General features: G+C 34.8%; 2 protein-coding genes across 3 annotated transcripts; one reads left to right on the plus strand and one right to left on the minus strand.

The window, feature by feature from the left end:
* The first annotated feature begins 288 nt into the window (after positions 1 to 288).
* sh3bgrl2 (SH3 domain binding glutamate-rich protein like 2) lies at positions 289 to 12764 on the plus strand. 2 transcript variants are annotated; one of them, XM_073823620.1, is made up of 5 exons: positions 289 to 540; positions 4517 to 4636; positions 8598 to 8783; positions 10677 to 10748; positions 11440 to 12764. In XM_073823620.1, exons 2-5 carry the CDS (start codon positions 4568 to 4570, stop codon positions 11452 to 11454), a joined length of 342 nt encoding a protein of 113 aa, XP_073679721.1. In that variant the 5' UTR covers positions 289 to 540; positions 4517 to 4567; the 3' UTR covers positions 11455 to 12764. The 2 variants fall into 2 exon arrangements, with proteins under 2 accessions (XP_073679721.1, XP_073679722.1); XM_073823621.1 differs by lacking the exon at positions 4517 to 4636 and having other exon boundaries at positions 293 to 540.
* A 2529-nt stretch (positions 12765 to 15293) lies between these two features.
* LOC141291060 (SH3 domain-binding glutamic acid-rich-like protein 3) lies at positions 15294 to 16884 on the minus strand. The gene is made up of 3 exons (XM_073823227.1): positions 16727 to 16884; positions 16238 to 16405; positions 15294 to 15451 (listed from the first exon to the last, which is right to left on the minus strand). Exons 1-3 carry the CDS (start codon positions 16769 to 16771, stop codon positions 15389 to 15391), a joined length of 276 nt encoding a protein of 91 aa, XP_073679328.1. The 5' UTR covers positions 16772 to 16884; the 3' UTR covers positions 15294 to 15388.
* Positions 16885 to 20193: the final 3309 nt, after the last annotated feature.

The following is a 20193-nucleotide window of genomic DNA, read 5'->3' on the forward strand; positions in this document are numbered from 1 at the left end:
TCAATAATAATCGTATAATTCTTGGTTATATTTATAAATTTCAATGTTTTAAGAACAGTTTTCTTGTCATTCCATTGTGACAACACAATAGTGACTTCGCAGCAATATCCTAACTATTACAGTAATACATATGCTCGAGAGGAGGATTAACATAGCTCTAGATTTACAAGTATTTGACATGTGATAGGCCTAATCGGATCAATAATAACACAAGAACAGCCTTCGTTTTTTACAGGAGATGGAAACTACATTTCCCATGATTCACGTGTTGAGCTGGAGCCAGAGCGATAAGCGCTGCGAGTCTCTTCGCGCTCCCGAGTGAAGTGCACTGATGGAGCGCAAGCGGCTTTATTAGAGAACACCGGGCGCGCGCACTCACTTTAATTTCAAAGGGTGACGTAGACGTCACCGCAGGTCCACAGAAGTCTACAGAAAAGGGAGAGCGCAACATTTCCCAGCCTTCATTCTTTCGCGGGAGGGCAAGGGAGGATTAGGATGGTCATCAGAGTCTATATCGCCTCCTCGTCCGGGTCTGTCGCGGTGAGTAACATGTTTACAACGCAAGCATTTCAGAGTTGCGTGTTGTAAAACTGGAGACTACCGGGAATGACATAAAACGACAGTTTATTTTCATTCTGTGGTCTGTAATTTTATAATCTATTTTATATAATAATTATCCAAATATCACGTTAAACAGATAATGTAAGAATATCATAGATTTATATGAATAACTTCTCTTCAGGATACATTTATGGCACTCAGTAAGGTTTTGTGTGCAAGCGAGTTATATATGAATATGTCAATAAGAATACATTTTGGCGTTTATTTTTGTAAGTAATCCCTGCCTGGACACTTCATGAACTTGTGTTTTCCCGTCCTCTTACAGGCGATACTACAGTACAGTAGCAATACTATGGTACTTCTAATATTTTACATTAAAGCTGAGGGGCTGAGGGGCTGAGGCTCTTTTCAAGCCACACAGTGCAGAACATTCTGGATAGATATATGACTTATTGTGACTCTAAAATGTATTACATAACCACTGCCAAACTCAGTTCTGATCTATATTTTCAGCAACGATTTCCAACAAATGCTTTTCAGTGGTTATTATTAGTGGTGCTGTATTTGAGATAATCCAAAGCTCTTGTCCACCTTGGCGCGCTGCAAACAGCCATAAAGCTTAAAGGTTGGACAAAGTGCATGTTTACAGTAAAAGCCAACCCGCTGCCAACTCCAGTGCCACAATCATCGGCGCACAGATCAGCTCGGTTTTAATCGCTCTGTTATACAGCCTGTGGGGAAAGCACAAGAAATGTCCTGATTCATTCAGGGCTGGGATTATATTTCAGCCTTTTAGCAGGCTGGTCCATCCAGTGACATTGATTTTTAGTTCTTTAAATGAGGAGATCAGAGTCTCTGAACAGAGATTGGGAGGAAGGAAGGGTGACTCTGTATTCATACTTTCCTGTAATGTCATTCATTTGGTGTTTGATGGTTATCAGATGATGTTTGCATAGTGACTCATTGTATTTAACAGCTTTGATATGGAGATGAACCATGTGTTTTTGGATGTTAGCAGTTAGAGAGGCAAGTACAGTTCAGCACTGTAACCTAATAGTACCAGAATGAGGTAATAGCCTAAATAAGTTATGCACTGATTTCCGCTATCTCCTTATTTTTACAAGACCCAGATTGTTTACCCAAAAAGAGCTATTTTTAAATCTCCGTGGTCACACTGCTCTCATATATAGGCAAATCTCTTTTATGCTCACATTCTTTTTTCAAGACGATTATTTAAAAGAAAAAAGTGAAATGTTTCACTTAATAACTGGCATGTGATGGGTGTGTGTTCACTTAGTTTACTTATGTTTGTTATATAACTTGTTTTGTCTCAAGAGGATGTTGATGTGAAGTAAGTGATGGCTGACGAAACCAATCTGTACGAAAACACCGACGATTTTAGAATCAAATGAGTGAGGGTTAATATTTGTACTTACAGCTGCACAAACACACTCAGATTCACATTAGCTCTCATAAGCCCTGGTCAGAGGGGATTACAAAGGTCATACCCTGACTAACCTTTTACACTCGTTACACTCATCCACCTCCATCCGTTGCACTTTACACATGCATGCGAAGGACTGAGACTGAGAGCAGTCATTGAGTGATTTTCAGTCAGCTGAGCTTAGTGGAGAGACGGGTTCGACAGTGATATAGGCTCAGTAAGTGTGTTAAAGTCTGAGTGGTGAGAGTGCATTCAATGCATTGATTCAGAACAGGATGACACACTCATGGGATTTGTCTTTCTTTAAAAGCGCACTTAATCTTTTAATTTGAAAGTTTTACACATGCAAAAATTCTATGTAGTTAAAAAAACGTTGAAATACTGTACATTCAGATCCAAGTCATATCTTAACCATATTTTGTGTACTTAAAGGGTTATTTCAACCAAAAATGCGAATTCTGTCATTAATTACTCACCCTCATGTCGTTTCAAACCCGTAAGACCTTAGGGTCTTAGACATGAAGGGTCCTTCCACGTCCAAGGCCCAGAAAGGTAGTAAGGACATTGTTAAAATAGTCAGTGGTTCAAGTGTAATTTTATGAAGCTACGAGAATGGGCAGCACTGAATGTAAACAATGCCACTGAACCAAAGGAACTCGCAAATATTACTGATTATTGCTGCTGAAACTAATCTGTACTAATCGGTCGGACCGGGAAAAACATTTGGAGTACTATAGACTGCTAAAAGTTATAACAAATCAGGGCGAAGAGTACAAAAAATCCCATCTGATGAACAAAAGGTGTTTGTGGTTGGCCAAATCCAGGATTTCCAGAGCAAGAATCTTGACAACATTCGTGTTTGTTCTTATCCTTTCTGGTCAGGTAGGTGAAATATTATGCTAATATCTGAATTAATACTGCTCGTACATATCTTTACCATTTACCACCTATTACCTTTAGTTTGTCAAAATTTTGTGCCCTTTCCTGCTTACTAAGTCCTTCTCTATATGATTTAGCAACTTCCACACATATTTTTCTTGGTTTAGACAGCATAAATTGGCAGAACAACGTATTCAGTAGTACATAAACTGTGCAATCCACGCTGTTGTTTACATCCGAGTATCGCCAATATAGCCGCGTATCCGGGTAAAGTTGCTAATAAACGCAGTCAAAAGTACACAGGCAGTGTTCTGATACAGGATTAAATTTACATAAACGTGATGAGATTTTGCCTAAACTAGAACAATTAATAGATGAATGAGAACAAAGACTGCCTGTTAGATTTACCCAAAATGAATTATATCTCATGTTTAACCACTATAGAGACACCAGAGCCAGCGGCAAATTCCAGAAGATCTGGCCGAGGTAAGGCTGCTCTCAGCGGGTTCATAAGCGCTGAACGGCCGTTGACGTCCTGGAGCACACATCTCCGAAAACGTTGACGCAAATTTTCAAATAGACGTTATCTTTATTAACAAATGGCATATTTAAACTATAAACAAGTATATTCTCGCCTGAAAACCTCCTAAAACTACATTTCATGACATAAAAACAATAAAATATTTGTATTAATGACACTCGCTGTGAGAAGTTTACAAGCAGATTGATACAATTACAAAAAGCTGTTAGATTTCTGTTGGACTCTAATATCACACGCTTATTAGCCAATCAGATTAGAGGAACAGAAAAAAAACTGTTGTATAAAAATGAATATCAATAAACAAAAGTGCTGTATTTTCGAATATTTCAGAATGGCTTTGAATCTGCCTTAGTCACGAGGCAGCACGATATATTAGGGAAAACATCAGGATTATGATATTGCTTTTTTACCACAATTCAACAAACAAAAGTTTATATTGAGTAACATATGTTTTAGGTGAAATTTTACCTGTTACTGGTCTGTCTGTTTTTCGCTTCGCCAGCGAAAATAGTTCCAAACAAAACATCGGCTGCATCGCGAATCCGCATTTTTAACGAAACAGTTGAACAAATGATTCAAAGTGGCGCTCACAAAATTGACTTCATTGACTTGATTCAGCTTTATTGAACGATTCGGTTGAATTAAGAAACGAGTCACTCAAAAAGACAATCACGTTCTGCCACCTGCTGGTGTAACGATGTAATTTAATGATACACCGTATTTACATAAAAACACTATTCTGATTATTTATTATCTTAACCAACAGGTTGAGGCAGACCTAGAGAAGTTGAGTTATTAAACTGAATCGCATAGACAGAGAATGCCTGTGTCTTCAGTGTTTTGTTTTGTGGCAAAAACAATAGCTGCATTGTAGGCTGCGCTGGGTCGACACAAGGCTAGAGCTGCTATTGTCCTGCTCTCTGTTTATCAGGACATGAGTTTTATAGAGCTTTTAAAAAGCACAGGCAGGGCTTAATGTTTAATGGAGAGCTGCTCTACCTTTACAAAGAATCCCACTCACTTTCTTACAGTCAAACATGCGGATATATGTGTGTGAGATCTTTATTCACTTGTGCTTTCTGTGTGCACAGGTGTGTGTGTATGTGTGTGTTTAGTGACAGATTCCATCTGAACAGCTCTGCATGCAGTGGCCGCCCAGCAACACGCTCTGCAAAGTCAGCAGAGAGAGAGACAAAGATAGGCAAGGCGAGGTGAGGTAAGGCAGGGGACTTTTTGTACTCCATCTGTCCTCCTCCACAATGTGAATATGTCCAAAAACACTCTCTCTGGACAACACACTTTAGTACTGCCAAACTAGAGTGTGTAGGTGTAGGTGGGTGGGTGTGTGTCCCTCTCAAACAGCTGTTGAAACTAGGCCTGATAGACTGTTAGGTGCGCAGACGGAAGACGTGTCAGTCGTAGAGACTGTTGAGGGATAATGCATGTATACCATCAGCTAAAGGAATACATATAGCTAATCCATTAGCTTAAAGTGTGTTTATGCGTGTGTGGTGTTTAAGGATTTAAGGTTGTACACACTCATTTGTATCTTAAAGGGATAGTAGAGCCATAAATAAACATTGTGTCATCAGTTGCTTTTTATTAAAATTAAACTGACACAGTAGAAATAGTTTTTTTTAAAGTACTCCCATAGCTTTATAACATTACAGTTGGTCACATGGACTACTTTAACAATGTCCTTACTGCCTTTCTGGGCCTTGAACATGTTAGTTGCTTTGCTGTCTGAGTCAGAAAGCTCTCAGATTTCATCAAAAATATCTTAATTTATGTTCTAAAGATGAACAAAGGTCTTACGGGTTCGGAACGACATGAGGGTGAGTAATTAATGAGAGAATTTTCATTTTTGGGTGAACTATTATATCTACTATGACAGAATGAACCCTTTAAAGAAGAAGTTCACTTCCGGAACAAAAATTTACAGATAATGTACTCACCCCCTTGTCAGCCAAGATGTTTATGTCTTTCTTTCTTCAGTCGTAAAGAAATTATGTTTTCTGAGGAAACATTTCAGGATTTTTCTCCATATAGTGGACTTCAATGGTGTCCATGAGTTTGAACTTCAAAAAAACTGTTTAAATGCAGCTTTAAAGGGCGCTAAACAATCCTAGCCGAGGAAGAAGGGTCTGATCTAGTGGAAAGATCAGTTATTTTCTAAAGAAAAAATACAATTTATATACTTTTTACCTTAAATGCTCATCTTGTCTAGCTCTGCGTGAACTCTGTGCATTCCGGGTCAATACAGTATGTCGAAAAACTCTGATCTCAATTTCTCCTCTAACTTCAAAATCATCCTACATCGCTGCAGAAATACCAACCCAGTGTTTACAAAGTGAACATGCAAGGAGGGTCAAACACCCTTTACAAAAAAAGGTAAAAGAGCGACGTAAGACGATTTTGAAATTGGAGGAGAAAATCAGATTGTGAAATCAGAGTGTTTTGACATACCCAGAGCTAAACAAGAGGAGCTTTTGAGGTTAAAAAGTATATAAATTGCAAATATTTTTAGAAATTAACTGATCGCTTCGCTTGGTATTGTAGCACTGGACTATTGAGTTTTTAAACAGTACAGCGGTCAGAGAGCTGAGTGCAGAGGGTGACAGACAAGTGGGTAAGATAAGGAGAAAATGTTTATTTAATGTCAATATGTTGAAGGATTCAGGAACAAAGGACGCCTGACAAAGAACAGATGTTAAATAACCTTTTGACCATATAAATAGACACTTATAAGCCCAAATAAAACACACACACAAGTCTTTTATTGTTTGCTGTGTTAAATTTGATGTGCTTTAAAGGCATATTCATATTCTCAGGGATTTTTTTTAGGTGTGTCTTAAGTCCCAATTGTATGTTTTACATTTGGTTTCAAATAAATTCCTTTTTGTCGATCAATACTCTCCTCCTACATCTGACTAATGGGAATTTCACTGAGTGCTTTCCATCTGTCTGTTTTCAGAACAGACATATAGACAGTAATGCACACAGAAATGAATAATTGTATATTAAAGGTGATCTTTTCCGTGTTTAAGTGCTATAATCAGGTCCCCAGTGCATCTACCAACCCAGATAATGTGAAAAAGGACAACCCAGTAACTTTGTTTTGGTTAGAATTCACTCACTGGTTAGCTCACTGGTTCACTCACCTTTCCACCCACAGCACCGCCATTTAGTTTTCACAAGTGACAACGGTGTACCAGTTCTAACTCAATGGCAAAAGTTCGAGCAAAGGATGCTAAATGTTCTGTCCTTGGCTAGTGTTGGGCGATATGCACAATTTTCATATCGTCCTATCGTCAGCCTGTGAGATCGCCGATACACGATACTATCGTGCTAATTAATGATATGTAAATATATCAATATGTTATAAATTCCTTATTCGTTTTGTAAGGGTAGTGCATGTGACTAAGTTATGCGTGTACAGAGCGCTGACGGTAGTTCTGTTGGACAGGTTCAAGTTTACTTTCGGTTTCATTCTCTGCTATCTTCAGGGAGCAGTTAATGTGCGTGCGTGAATGCAAATGAATGTATCTTTCTTTACCCGTCATATTTCGATAATGTAACCGCTGTATGTCTGATCTTTGTCATCAGTTCATATTGATTGTGGAGAAACGGTGCCCGTGTAATTCACGTGCATATGTTTAGCGCCATTTTATCGCAGCGTAATTTAGTTAACTCATACAGATATTACTGAGGTGAATGTTTATGTTTACTATATACAGACGGATTCTCATATATCGTATTTAATTCAGCCTAAACCACATTTTACTACCTCTGTTATCCTAATGACTGTCTACACTTAATCTATGTACACTGTATGATGAATAAATCTCTTACCCATTTTCACTGCACGTTTATACTGCGGCAAGTTTCTGAGGCATCCTAGAACCGACTCTCCGCGCTGCATCGCTAAAGTTAGATGCCTTTTTGACGCATAATAATAATAATAATCGTCTTACTATCGTCAAAGGCATCAGCAACAGGCGATAACTTTGACTATCGTCGATACACGATACTATCGTGTGTCGGCACAACCCTATCCTTGGCTGCACAGACGAGCACAGAACACTTAGAGTCCCAGCCTCAGAGAAGACAAGAGAGCAGGGGATTTATTGATTTATTTACTGTATATTACACTGCTGCCACACAGATCTAATATAAACATGTGATTTCTTTCCCAGCTGTTTACCTTCACAGACAACTGTCTTTATAACTTGTGTGTTTTTACCATGAACTTGTGTTTATTTGACAGTTTAAGCGCAATAAGACATGAAAGAGAAGTTGGTTTAGTACTCACATGCGGTGTGACAGCCCCTTTCTGTGTGCGTGCTCAGAAAACCCTATATAAGACATTTAAACTGTTATGGCTTTAAAACACATGATTTCAGCATGATAGACATGATAATCAAAACCAAACAGATGTTTTTTGGCAGAGTATCTGAGGTACGAGCTGTAAATGTACAGCCCTGTTCTGTAAAAGGGGGCAGGGAGCAGCAGCTCATTTGCATTTAAATAGACATGCACGAAAACAAATTAGCATTTTAATAAATGATCTGTGGGGTATTTTTTGCCAACACTGTTCAAAATCTTTCAAGGCTGAATTACAAGGTTGATCAGTCATACTCAAGTTTGAGAGCAGAGGCAGACAATAGTGAAGTATTTTTACTTTACTCAAGTAAATGTAAAAAGTATCTGTAGTTTATCAAAATGTTTTTTTGGGGGGAAACTTTACTTCACTACATTCCGAAGCATAATGTCATACTTTTTACTGCACTACATTTTCATAAATAAAAGTTGTTGTTTATTTTACCCTTCATTGTTCTTTACTTAAGAACATTAAAAAAGAAGTACTTTTTTGAACACAAGTGAATCTTTGAATTACTTTTACTTGAGTAAAGATAAGAAAGTAATACATTTCTAATGTAATTAAGTATTAAATTATATTTAATATGAAACATAGAGCAGTAAAAAGTACAATTTTGTGCTTTGGAATGTTGTGAAGTAAAGTTTTCTAAAAAAAAAAAAAACTGATAAAAAAAAAATACTTCACTACTGTCAGCCTCTGTTTGAGAGTAGCCTTTACTAACCTTAATTGCACAGATCATTTATTAACTATCACAGATCATTGACCAAATACTTAACTGTGTGATTCCTCAGGTGAAGAAACGTCAGCAGGCCATCGTGGGCTTTCTGGAGGCCAACCGGATCAGTTTTGAGGAGGTTGACATCACCATGCTGGAGGATCAGAGGCTCTGGATGTACCAGAACATTCCTGAGGAGAAACGACCTGAAAAAGGCAATCCTCTCCCTCCTCAGATCTTCAGTGGAGATGACTACTGCGGTGTGAGTCATCAATTCTTTTAATTAGAAACAAATTCATATGTCTGATATATCAAACATTGGACATGTGATGTAAAACAGGCTCACTTAACTTGTTCAAAGATTAACCAATAATCTTCTATCAGAAGCAAATTTATAGTTAGATACTCGCACAATGGTTATATCTTCATCGATAAACCACAGACCTCAATTCATACACATTAATTGGTTCTGTAAGATGTCTGAGGCATTCTGCTGAAGTAATACTCTGTTTCTCTTAGACACTTAAATCGATGATAAGCTAAAAGCTCTCTGTCTGGCCAATGAGTCCACATTGGGTTGGTTTGAGAGGATGTTTATTAAAAATCAATATATGTAAACAAAGATCCATGGTGTAAGCTGTGTGGCACCGTCCTCTTTTCCAGCCAATTACATTCTAGTGTGGTATTTATTGTCTTTTCTCCAGCCAATCACATTGAATGTAGTGAAAAGGTTCAAGCATTTTCATGCTTCTGATTCTTCCAAAAACAAATCTCAAGGTTGCAAAAGAGATTTTCCAGGCAAAACACACCCTAATACTCACATTCACACCTACAGACACTCTATTTTGTAATTAGAGTTATAGTGTAATATGCCACTGTGACTCTCTTGCCATAAATGGCTGAAGAAACTTGAATCTTAATTTAGAAATGATTCATCACTTAACACTTAAGGTTTGTATATTTTGTGAATGACTCATGGAAGTGGCTGGATTTTCATGAGTGTCCATCTGATCTAATCTCTCAATAATCCAGATTACTTTTAGACCCCGCCCCCAATGTCTCTCTTAGCCAATCAGAACAGCAGATCTGGTTCTTTAACATGTCACAGTGATTAACTGTTTGATACTAATGGACACATTTGAAATATCCTTGTGTTTAACAACAATGAATGACCGAGGTGCTTTTGTTTAATATGGAGAACTGTTATGAATGAAGGATATATATAAAAATGCTCAGCAAGGCTGCATTTACTTGATTAAGACTGTAATATATATAATATACTGTAATATTGTGAAATATTATTACAGTTTAAAATAATGGTTTTCTATTTTAAAATATAATTTATTCCTGTGATGTAAAGCTTCATTTTCAGCATCATTACTGCAGTATTCAGTGTCACATGATCCTGAATATGCTGATTTAATACTTTTATTATCGATGTTGGAAACATTTGTGCTGCTTAATAATTTTTTTGGAACCTGTGGCTCTTTTTCCAGGATTCTTTGATGAATAAAAAGTTTAAAAGAACAGCATTTATTCAAATATTTTCTAACAATATAAGTCTTTGCTATTACGTTTAATCAATTTAACACATTCTTGGCGAATAAAAGTATTAATTAAAAAAAAAGAAAGAATAAAAATGTACTGACCACAAAGTTAAAAATTGTAGTTTATATTGTTACAAACAATTTCCATTTTAAATAAATGCTGTTCTTTTTAACTTATTTATTGAAGAATCCTGGAAAAAGTATCACAGGTTCTAAAAAACAATATTAAGCAGCACAACTGTTTCCAACATCGATAATAAATCAGCATATTAGAATGACTTTTGAAGGCTCATGTAACTCTGAAGACTGGAGTATTGATGCTGAAAATGCAGATTTGCATCACAGAAATAAATCACATTTTAAAATATATTCACATAATATCATTTTAATAATTTTTCACAAATATTACTAAATCTGTTTGTAATTTCATTTGAGGTTGTTAATGGATGTTAAATGCTGTAATTTACATAATCTGAATCAGCCATTTTTTTGTTTAGTTTGATATTGATGACAGATATTATAACCAGTTTTAAAGGCAAACAGCACAAAAACACTGTTACGGTTGCTAAAAATCTCTTCTCAGTCATTATCATTCTATCATTTTTCAGGATTATGAAGATTTCTTCCAGTCTAAAGAGACGAACACAGTGTTCTCATTCCTCCGTCTGCCTCCTGTAAAGGTACAAACATACTCCCACTTGTCTTGTAATTACTTCACAATAAAAACTAATTTATTTCAGAAGCAAATTTACATTAGATAATAAAACCTGTTTTCAAAGAATATATCTTGAATATGTTTTATTTTTCTCTACCCTGTTGGCAATTTATTTTCTTGTTTTATGCATTAACCAATAATTTTGTTAGACTTATGCTTAAAAACACTATTTGCCAATGGAATAAGAATAAAAAATAAAGCGTATTCTAAATATATTCTATGCAATTCTTATAGTGGATGTTGAGAAAGTTGTACTGAACAGCAAGATGAAAATATTGATTATTAAGATGCTTTTTGTCATATGTGACCCTGGATTTTTCTTTTTTGCCAGAGATCATACGGATATTAAGTAAAGATGTTGTTTCGTGAAGATATTTTGTAGATTTCCTACCGTAAATATATCAAAACTTAATTTTTGATTAGTAATATGCATGGCTACGAACTTCACTTGCACAAATTTAAAGACGATTTTCTCAGTAATTTGAATTTTTGGCATTCTCAGATTCTAGATTTTCAGATGATGTATAAATCTCAATTTCAAACTGGTTTTGTGGTCCAGAGTCACTGGCTCTACACTGGTTTAAAATGATTTTATTATTAGAGATAATAGAATAGAATTAACATCTAACCATCTAATTATATTCTGTTCTCTGCAGGACTCTGAATCCTAGAGCGTGTCATTGACATTTCCATAGACTGAAACACTGTGGTATTGCCTCTTTTTCCTGTGATGTAACTGTCGTCCCCTGGTCTGAAGCCCTCTCACTGCCAGTGAAGCTTTTGCCAAACACACGCTGCCCTCCAGCCCAGCTTTTCCTAAAAAAACATCTCCTCATTCAAACACACACATACAAAGGGTGATTAACAAACGCTTTCTATGGCCTAATTCATTATTTATACGTGTTGCCGTTATGTTGCATGAAAAGCCTATTCTGCTTTTTATAACGTGAAACAGGGATAGAAAGTGAACTTTAATACCTGTATGTTTGTGTGTGTGAGACTTACACAGTGAGAATAATAAGTATGCAAGGTTGCATGTACGAGTCTCTTGTACGTTGTTCTTTGTTAAGGAGCTCAAACAGACGGCCAAAAGGAAATGTAGGGAAACAGCAGAAGAATTTGATATAACGCTGTCCTTTCCGCAGGCTTTGATCTATTTGTAAAAAGAACGTCAGACCAAAAGCCAAAACAGCCTCGAAACAGGGAATAGAATCCTGACCTGAATGAAAATCTCAGTGTAAGAGCACTGATCTGAACTTAGTGTTTTCACAATGTATAACGACTCTTCAAAGCTTTCCTGTTCTAAAACTAAAATCATTATTTAAACATCTATTGCTTTATTATGGGAATTTCAGATCACGTTCCTACAGCCTTTTGTTCTTTCTGCTGGAAAACATGCTGAAGAACTTCTATCTTCTTTGAGGATATCTCCTTTTCCTAACTAATTGTCTGTTAAAGCGTGTTTTTCTTCTCAGGGGTATGTTAGCATGTAGCATGTAGCACACTGTGATGCCTCAGCTTTCAGCTCACCCATTTATTTAGCTTATATGCAGAGTTGGTTTACTTACAAAGCTGGTTTTGTGGATCATGTTTTGTTTACACACAATCAATTTCTCTCTATTTTCTTTGACAATTTACTGCCATTCTCACCCTCTTAAACAAAACACACTCCCAAACCTACTTTCTCTGCATTTTCATTTACTATTCATTCACCCCTCCCACCCTTTCATTAAATGATTCCACATGAATAAGCACTGCATTTATGTTTACGTGCACTTACACACACCATTCTCAGGACACAATTATGTTTTATGTCTCTCTTTCTCACTCTCTCTCTCTCACACAGTCACAGATTCCATAAAATGTTATCATTCCTCTCTATATTGAAGTATGTATGAAGTTATTGATGTTTACTTTCATAACCTACATGAATAATTTAAAAAATCTCATTTGTAATAAAGTATATTCAACACTTCTTTAATGATGGTTTCTTGTTTTTTCTCAAGAGAGTCTCAATTTTGCCAAATATTGCAAATAAAACAAAATATCAAACCAGATGGCATTCTACAATGAAAACAAATAATATATACACTGCCGTTTAAAAGTTTGGGATCAGTAGGATTTTTAATGTTTTTAAAGTAGTGCTTTCTGCTCATTAAGGCGTTTTTTTGATTAAAAATACAGAAAATATACAGTAATATTGTGAAATATTATTGCGATTTAAAATAGTGGTTTTCTATTTTAATATACTTTAAAATCGAATTTATTCCGGTGATCCAAAGCTGAATTTTCAGCATCATTACTCCACACTGTAAAACGTTTTCACCAGTTTCAACTTAAAAGTTAAATCAACTCATTTTTTTTGTAATAAGTTAAAATGACTTGTAGTTTTAAGCTGATTTAACTTAAAATTTTAAGGCAGCTGCTGAACTTAGGTTTTTAAGTTGAATCTGGTTAAAACTTTTTACAGTGCAGTTTTCAGTGTCATGTGATCCTTCAGTAAGCATTTTAATATGTTGATTTATATCTAATTTTGAAAACGGTTGTGCTGTTTAATTTTTTTTTCTGTGATACTTTTTTCAAGATTCTTTCATGAATACAGCGTTAAAAAGAACAGCATTTGCATCACAGAAATAAATTCTGTTTTGAAGTATATTTAAATAGAAAACTGTGTTTTTAGATTAATTTCCCAAATCTAGTATAAAGTGTGTTTACAACATACTATAACTTTTGAAGAAGTCCAGTGCACAATCCAGATATCCCAGGATGCCTTTGTAAGTGACAGTTTTGCATTAGCTAGCATAAGAGGCTGACGTAGACATCGTGAGAAAATGTTCCTCTATAAATAGATACAGATGTTTGTTCCCCATGAGTTGAATACCAATAAAATGGATGGATACAGTACAACACAAAAGTCTTCGGTAGAGACCACCAATTATTATTTGGTTGAATTATTATTTAATTAACTAATTAAAAATAAATAATTTAAAATTGAATACATTTTTAAAGCTAATTAAGAAACATTTTAACCGAATATGTCCCTCTAAAATTAAAATGTCCAAGTATTTGACTCAATGTTTAGTCAGGGTCTTTATGACTTACTACTGATATAATTAAGAAAAGTTTATGGATATTTAGTCACACTGTTAAATCTATCAAATTGTTTATTTGCAATAAACTGTTCATCTTAATCTCTGACAGTTTAATGTTTGCATTTGTTGCCATAACTTTTTTAATGTTAATCAGAATTTTTTTTAATTCTACCTACATTTTGCTTTTAAATCAAATGTGAATACTAATAATAGTCAATACTAATTAAATTTGATAATGACATTAATTATTAATATGATTTTTAAAGATGCAGTTGAGGTCAATATGTAACATACACCTTACAGACGCTGCAAAAAGTTAATTCATACAAAATGCATGTAATTTTTTATTTAGTACTGACCTGAATAATATTACATAAAAGACGTTTACATATAATCCACAAGAGAAAATAATAGTTCATTATTTATAAGAATGACCCTGTTAAAAAGTTTACATACACTTGATTCTTAATACTGTGTTGTTACCTGAATGATCCACAGCTTTTTTTGTTTTGTTTTGTTTTTTTGTATAGTGATATATGTTCATGATTCCCTTGTTAGGCCTGAAAAAAGTTAAACTACCTGCTGTTCTTCAGATAAATTCTTTAGGTCCCATAAATTCTTTGGTTTTTCAGTTGATTTTTGTGTATTTGTGAGGGACTCATATGCAACTATTACAGAAGGTTCAAACACTCACCGATGCTTCAGAAGGAAAAACGACGCATTAAGAGTCAGGGGTGTAAATTTTAAACAGAACGAAGATGTGTACATTTTCTTATTTTGCCTAAATATCATATTTTTTTCATTTAGTACTTCCCTTCAGAAGCTACAGAAGACAAGTTAAGTTACATTTAGCCTGATCTTCAAATTCGAAAAGTCCCCCCCTCAAGGTCTCAATGCATTGTGTTTCCTTCTGAAGCATCAGTGTGTGATTGAACCTTCTGTAATAGTTGTCCCCTTAGTTGTCCTCAATGTGAAAAGATGGATCTCAATATCCCAATTATTTGTTGGAGAGGGTTTAAATATACAAAACTGCTGAAAAACCAAAGAATTTGTAGGACTAGAAGGATTTTTCTGAAGAACAGCAGGCAGTTTAACTGTTCAGGACAAACAAGGGACACATGAACAACTATCACTACACAGCTGTGGATCATTCAGAAAACACAGTAAAAATCAAGTGTATGTAGACTTTTGAACGGGGTCGTTTTCATAAATGCAACCATTTTTTCTCTTGTGAACTATTTGTAAACGTCTTTTATGTGAAATATCTTATCAGGTCAGCTCTAAATTTAAAACAACATGCATTTAGCAACAGTGATTAAATGGCTTTGAAAGATTGAAAACATTACTGACATTACTGCACCCTAGTGGCCAAATAAGGAAGTTGAGCTTAAAATGTGATACAAAACACAGAGATCTGCTTAATAGAAAATCTTTTTCATTTAATAATGTAAAATATGCGTCTTCTTAACATATATCATTTTAAAAATACAATGATTTAGAGCAGTGTGCCAGCTCAGAGTTTGAAGAATGCCTCTGGTTTCCCATCCTCCACTGCATCAAAAAACTTCTGATAGTCCTATGAACACAAACACAGATGATAACCAGCTTCATATAGTCTTTACAGATAAAAGTATGAGTATGGAATAATATGATCTGGACACTTAAGTGGTCATCTTTGAAGCATTTACTCGGGCATTACTGATAAAGTACATCCAGACACAGTGCATGTGTGGAATCTGAGCTGTGCGATTATTTGCTGATTTGTGAACAGCGTGTGCTGTTCTGAGCACCAGAACACAATCTTAAGATGTTCCCCAGAGTGGGAGACAACTGATGCATTCCAAGCAGTGGAAACATCTATAGTCGATGGGAGTGTTTGAAAGGGTGTGTTGTGGTTCAGAAGAATCTGAACTAGCCTGACAGGTCTCCTGTGCCTATATACGAAATCTTATGTTTCAAGTGTTGTTTGCACAACAGAATTAATAGCATTAACACACACTACAAACACTTACACCCTGTTTTGCATCACTTAGAACTGACTCAGTGGTTCAACATGCTTGTTGCAAAACCCAAAGGGCGTACTCACAGATAAACATTGCTTGTTTAGATTTTCATGTGCTATTTATGCTTTATTATAGGTCAGACCATTGTGTGCTTTTCTTAAAAACTTGGACATTGGTTTTTCAAAAACTCATGGATACTTAAGTTGCATTATTTGATAGATTTAACATGGTTTAGTGTTGATATTAAATCAACTGACAATTCCTGACTTAAGGTTGATTTGATGGAGGTAAAATAGACACACTTTTTCTCTCTTGATCTACAGACTAGTATCAAAAAAAGGCTACACGTTGAAACTCACCCCACAGTACTTGTCTTCGTTAAAGACCTGAGGGGGCATCGCTGAGGGGTTTCCCACTTTCTTCCTCATCTCCTCTTTCCTGTCAGTGCTTTCTGTGATGTCCAAAGCAAAGTACTTGAGCTTCTTGGAATCCAGGAACTGGAAAATCTCAGATTGCTGTTGCTTCACCTGAAGAAACGGAGATGGAAAACAATGAACCTTTGACAACAATTTTTTAAGACATTCAACAAGAACAACTAGTTAATTACTTTTTACTTTACTTTTTCTTGAATTCTGCAGACATGCACATATAATTGAATTGAATATACACAAACTTCTATAAAGTTGACTTCACTAATTTAATTTGACATAAGATAGCTGTCTAGCATTTTAACAACAACAACAACAACAACAACAACAACAAAAAAAGTAGGTATCAGCTTGTCATCAAATAAGCAAGTACAAACTGCTAGATACGTCCAGAAAAGTCAGAGATATACAGATACACACCTCTCTAGAGCCACTCGCACTGCTGAAATACACCGTGATGGTCATCTTCTAAGTGCTAAAAGGTTTGTTGAGAATAAAAGTGGTTGCCGAAGCAGACTGGTATTTCAGTAAGCTGTCTGAACCTTTAAAACAAAAGTAAACTCAGCCAACTCAAGGACCAGGAAAGCAAGTTTTGACAGTTCACCTGACAGCCCCACCTACCATAAGCAGACTCTCTCTCTCTCTCTCTCTCTCTCTCTCTCTCTCTCTTACACTCACACACAAACATACATACATACATACAAGACGTGTGACATGCCTATACTTGCATGGGGCATTTTATCCTCAGATTGAACATTAACACATTAATTGCAGGGTGCACCAAATGTATGATTATCAACCTGACACAAACTGGTTAAAAGTAGTTGCAAATATTGCTCAAAGTTCAGATTTTAAGACAAGCTCTAGTATCATTTGTTCGTTGATTTTTTATATTTTGTTCTGAGAGCTGGGTTAATTACTTACAAAGTGTAGTCGGTTACTGATTCCAAATTACATGAGAAAATTTGTAGTTAGTAGCATAATCCATTACATTACACATTTTAGGTAATGTACTCTGACTAATTTTAGATTACTTTTAGATTACCTTTGACCTACAATACCAGTCAAACGTTTTTGACAGCAGAAGAAGTCTTCTTTTTAAAGAAGCCTCTACTGCTCAACAAACCTGCATTTATTTGATCCAAAGTACTGCAAAAACAGTAAATGTTGAAATAGTTTTACTGTATAAAATAAATATATTTTTAAATGTAATTTATGCCTGTGAATTAACATCTTTACTCCAGTCACATGATCCTTTAGAAATCATTCTAATATTCTGATTTGGTGCTCCGAAAACATTTATTATTATTTTTATCATGTTGAAAACAGCAGAATAGATTTTTTTTTCTATTAATAGAAAGTTCAGAAAAACAGCATTTCTCCAAAATAGAAATCTTTTGTAACATTTTAAATGTCTTTATCATCAATTTTGATCAATTTAAACTATCCTTGCCAATTAAAAGTATTCATTTCTATAATTATACAAGCTTTTGAATGGTATAGTGTGTGTGTAATTTTACAAAAGCTTATTATTTCCTATAAATGCTGATCTTTGGATCTTTCTATTCATCAAACAATCCTGATAAACATTTACTCAACTGTTTTAAATATTGATAATAATAATAATAATAATGAAAAATGTTTTCTTGAACCGCAATCAGCATATTAGAATGATTTCTTAAGGATCATGTGACAGTGAAGGCAGGATTAATGATGCTGAAAATTTTGCTTTGATCACAGGAATACATTTCATTTTAAAATGTATTCAAATAGAAAGTTATTATTATAAATAGTAAAAACTATTTCACAATATTACCGCTTTTGCTGTATTTTGGATCAAATAAATGCAGGCTTGGGAAGCAGTAGAGACTTCTTAAAAAACATTAAAAATCTTGACTGGTAGTGTAACTCATTTATTGCATTGATTTAAATAGGACAATCTTGTACCATAGTGATATAAAAATACAGAGAGTAAGAAAATATATTACATTCGTTGTTGTAACATGAAGTGCATTAAATATCAGATCAATTCAAGGTTTCCCAAACTGGGATTCATGAAGAAACCACAGGGCATTTCATGAAAAGCTAATAATTTAATTTAAATTATAAAAATGTAAGACTGAAATAGTTTTTTTTTAAAAACATCAAAATAAAATGCTTACTAAAAAAATGAAATATTTTATTTGTTTACCTGCACGCCATGTGAAAATAACCAATAGCAGTGACTTGTGAACATGTTCAGATATGATAATTATTAAGATATTTATTTTAAAATCTCAGGGGTACTTAAATAAACACATTCGGAGATAGAGGTTCAGATGACAAGAAAGTTGGTGAATCACTGCATTGCATGCAAATAAGAAATAATGTGAATGAATTTGTGCATTTTCATGTGTTTGAAAAGCAAAAACCTTGTTATACAAAAAGACATTGTTATACATGGTTAGAGATAATTCATATAAAAACTAACGTGTTCTTCTATATTTACAGGTATGTGCAAAAAAAATTAGAATATCGAGGGAAAGTCTATAATTATAATTTCAATAATTAGTTTCAAATAGTGAAACTTGTATGTTATATTAGTTCACTACACGCAAAATGAAATATTTCAAGCCTTTATTTGTTTAAATTTTGATGATTATGGATTAAAGACAAAAAAACAAAACAAATCCAGTATTTCACAAAATTAGAATATTTCATGTGACCAATAAAAAAGGATCTTAAACACATGTTGGCTTTCTGACAAGTGTGTTATGTACTGTATTATGTCCTCAGTACTTTGTTGGGCCTCCTTTTGCACTAATTACAGCATCAAGGCGGCGTGGCATGGAAGCGATCAGCCTTTGACTCAGTCCACTCCTTATGAAGCTCCCCCAGATTTCTGAACCGCCCCTGCTTGACAATCCTCTCAAGGCTACGGTCATCCCTGTCACTTGTGCACCTTTTCCGGACACATTTTTCTCTTCCTCTTAACACTCTGATAATATACTTCGATACTGCGCTCTGTGAACATCCAGCTTCTTTTGCAATTGCCTTTTGAGACTTTTCCTCCTTATGGAGGGTGTCAATGGTGGTCTTCTGCACAACCATCAAGTCAGCAGTCTTTCCCATGATTCTGAAGACTACTAAGCCAGAGACAAAGGCTGAGGAAACCTTTGCAGGTGTTTTGCGTTAATTAGCTGACTAGATTGGGACACAGGGAGCCTACAATGCTGAACTTTGTCATGATATTCTAATTCTGTAAAATACTGGATTTTTTTATTTATTTTTAATTTATCTTTAATCCATAATCATTAAAATTGAAACAAATAAAGGCTTGAATATATATTTTATTTTTTATAATTATTTGTGTGTAGTGAACTAATATAACATACAAGTTTCACTTTTTGAAACAAATTTAAATAAACGGACTTTCCCCTCGATATTCAAATTTTTTGGCACATAACTGTATAACCATCTACACTACCAGTCAAAAGTTTTTGGACTGTAAGATTTATGTTTTTAAAGATGTCTCTTTTGCTCACCAAGCCTGCATTTATTTGGTCCAAGGTGCAGCAAAAACATAACATTTCGTAAATACTTTTACTATTTAAAAAAACTGTTTTCTATTTGAATATATCCAGTCACATGATCCATCAGAAACCATTACTATTATTATGTTGAAAACAGCTGAGTAGAATTGTTTTTTAGGTTTCTTTGGTGAACAGAAAGTTCAGAATAACAGCATTTATCTGAAAAAAATCTTTATCATCACTTTTGATCAATTTAAAGCAGGTTGTTGACCGATTCAGAGTATTATAAAATGTAATTGAATCTAGTTACAAGTACTGAATTTTTGGATTCCGATTACGTAATCCAGATTGCATGTAATCAGTTACCACCCAGCT

The sequence above is a fragment of the Garra rufa genome, chromosome 18 (genome assembly GCF_049309525.1).
Source record: "Garra rufa chromosome 18, GarRuf1.0, whole genome shotgun sequence".
In the NCBI taxonomy this organism is placed as follows: domain Eukaryota; kingdom Metazoa; phylum Chordata; class Actinopteri; order Cypriniformes; family Cyprinidae; genus Garra; species Garra rufa.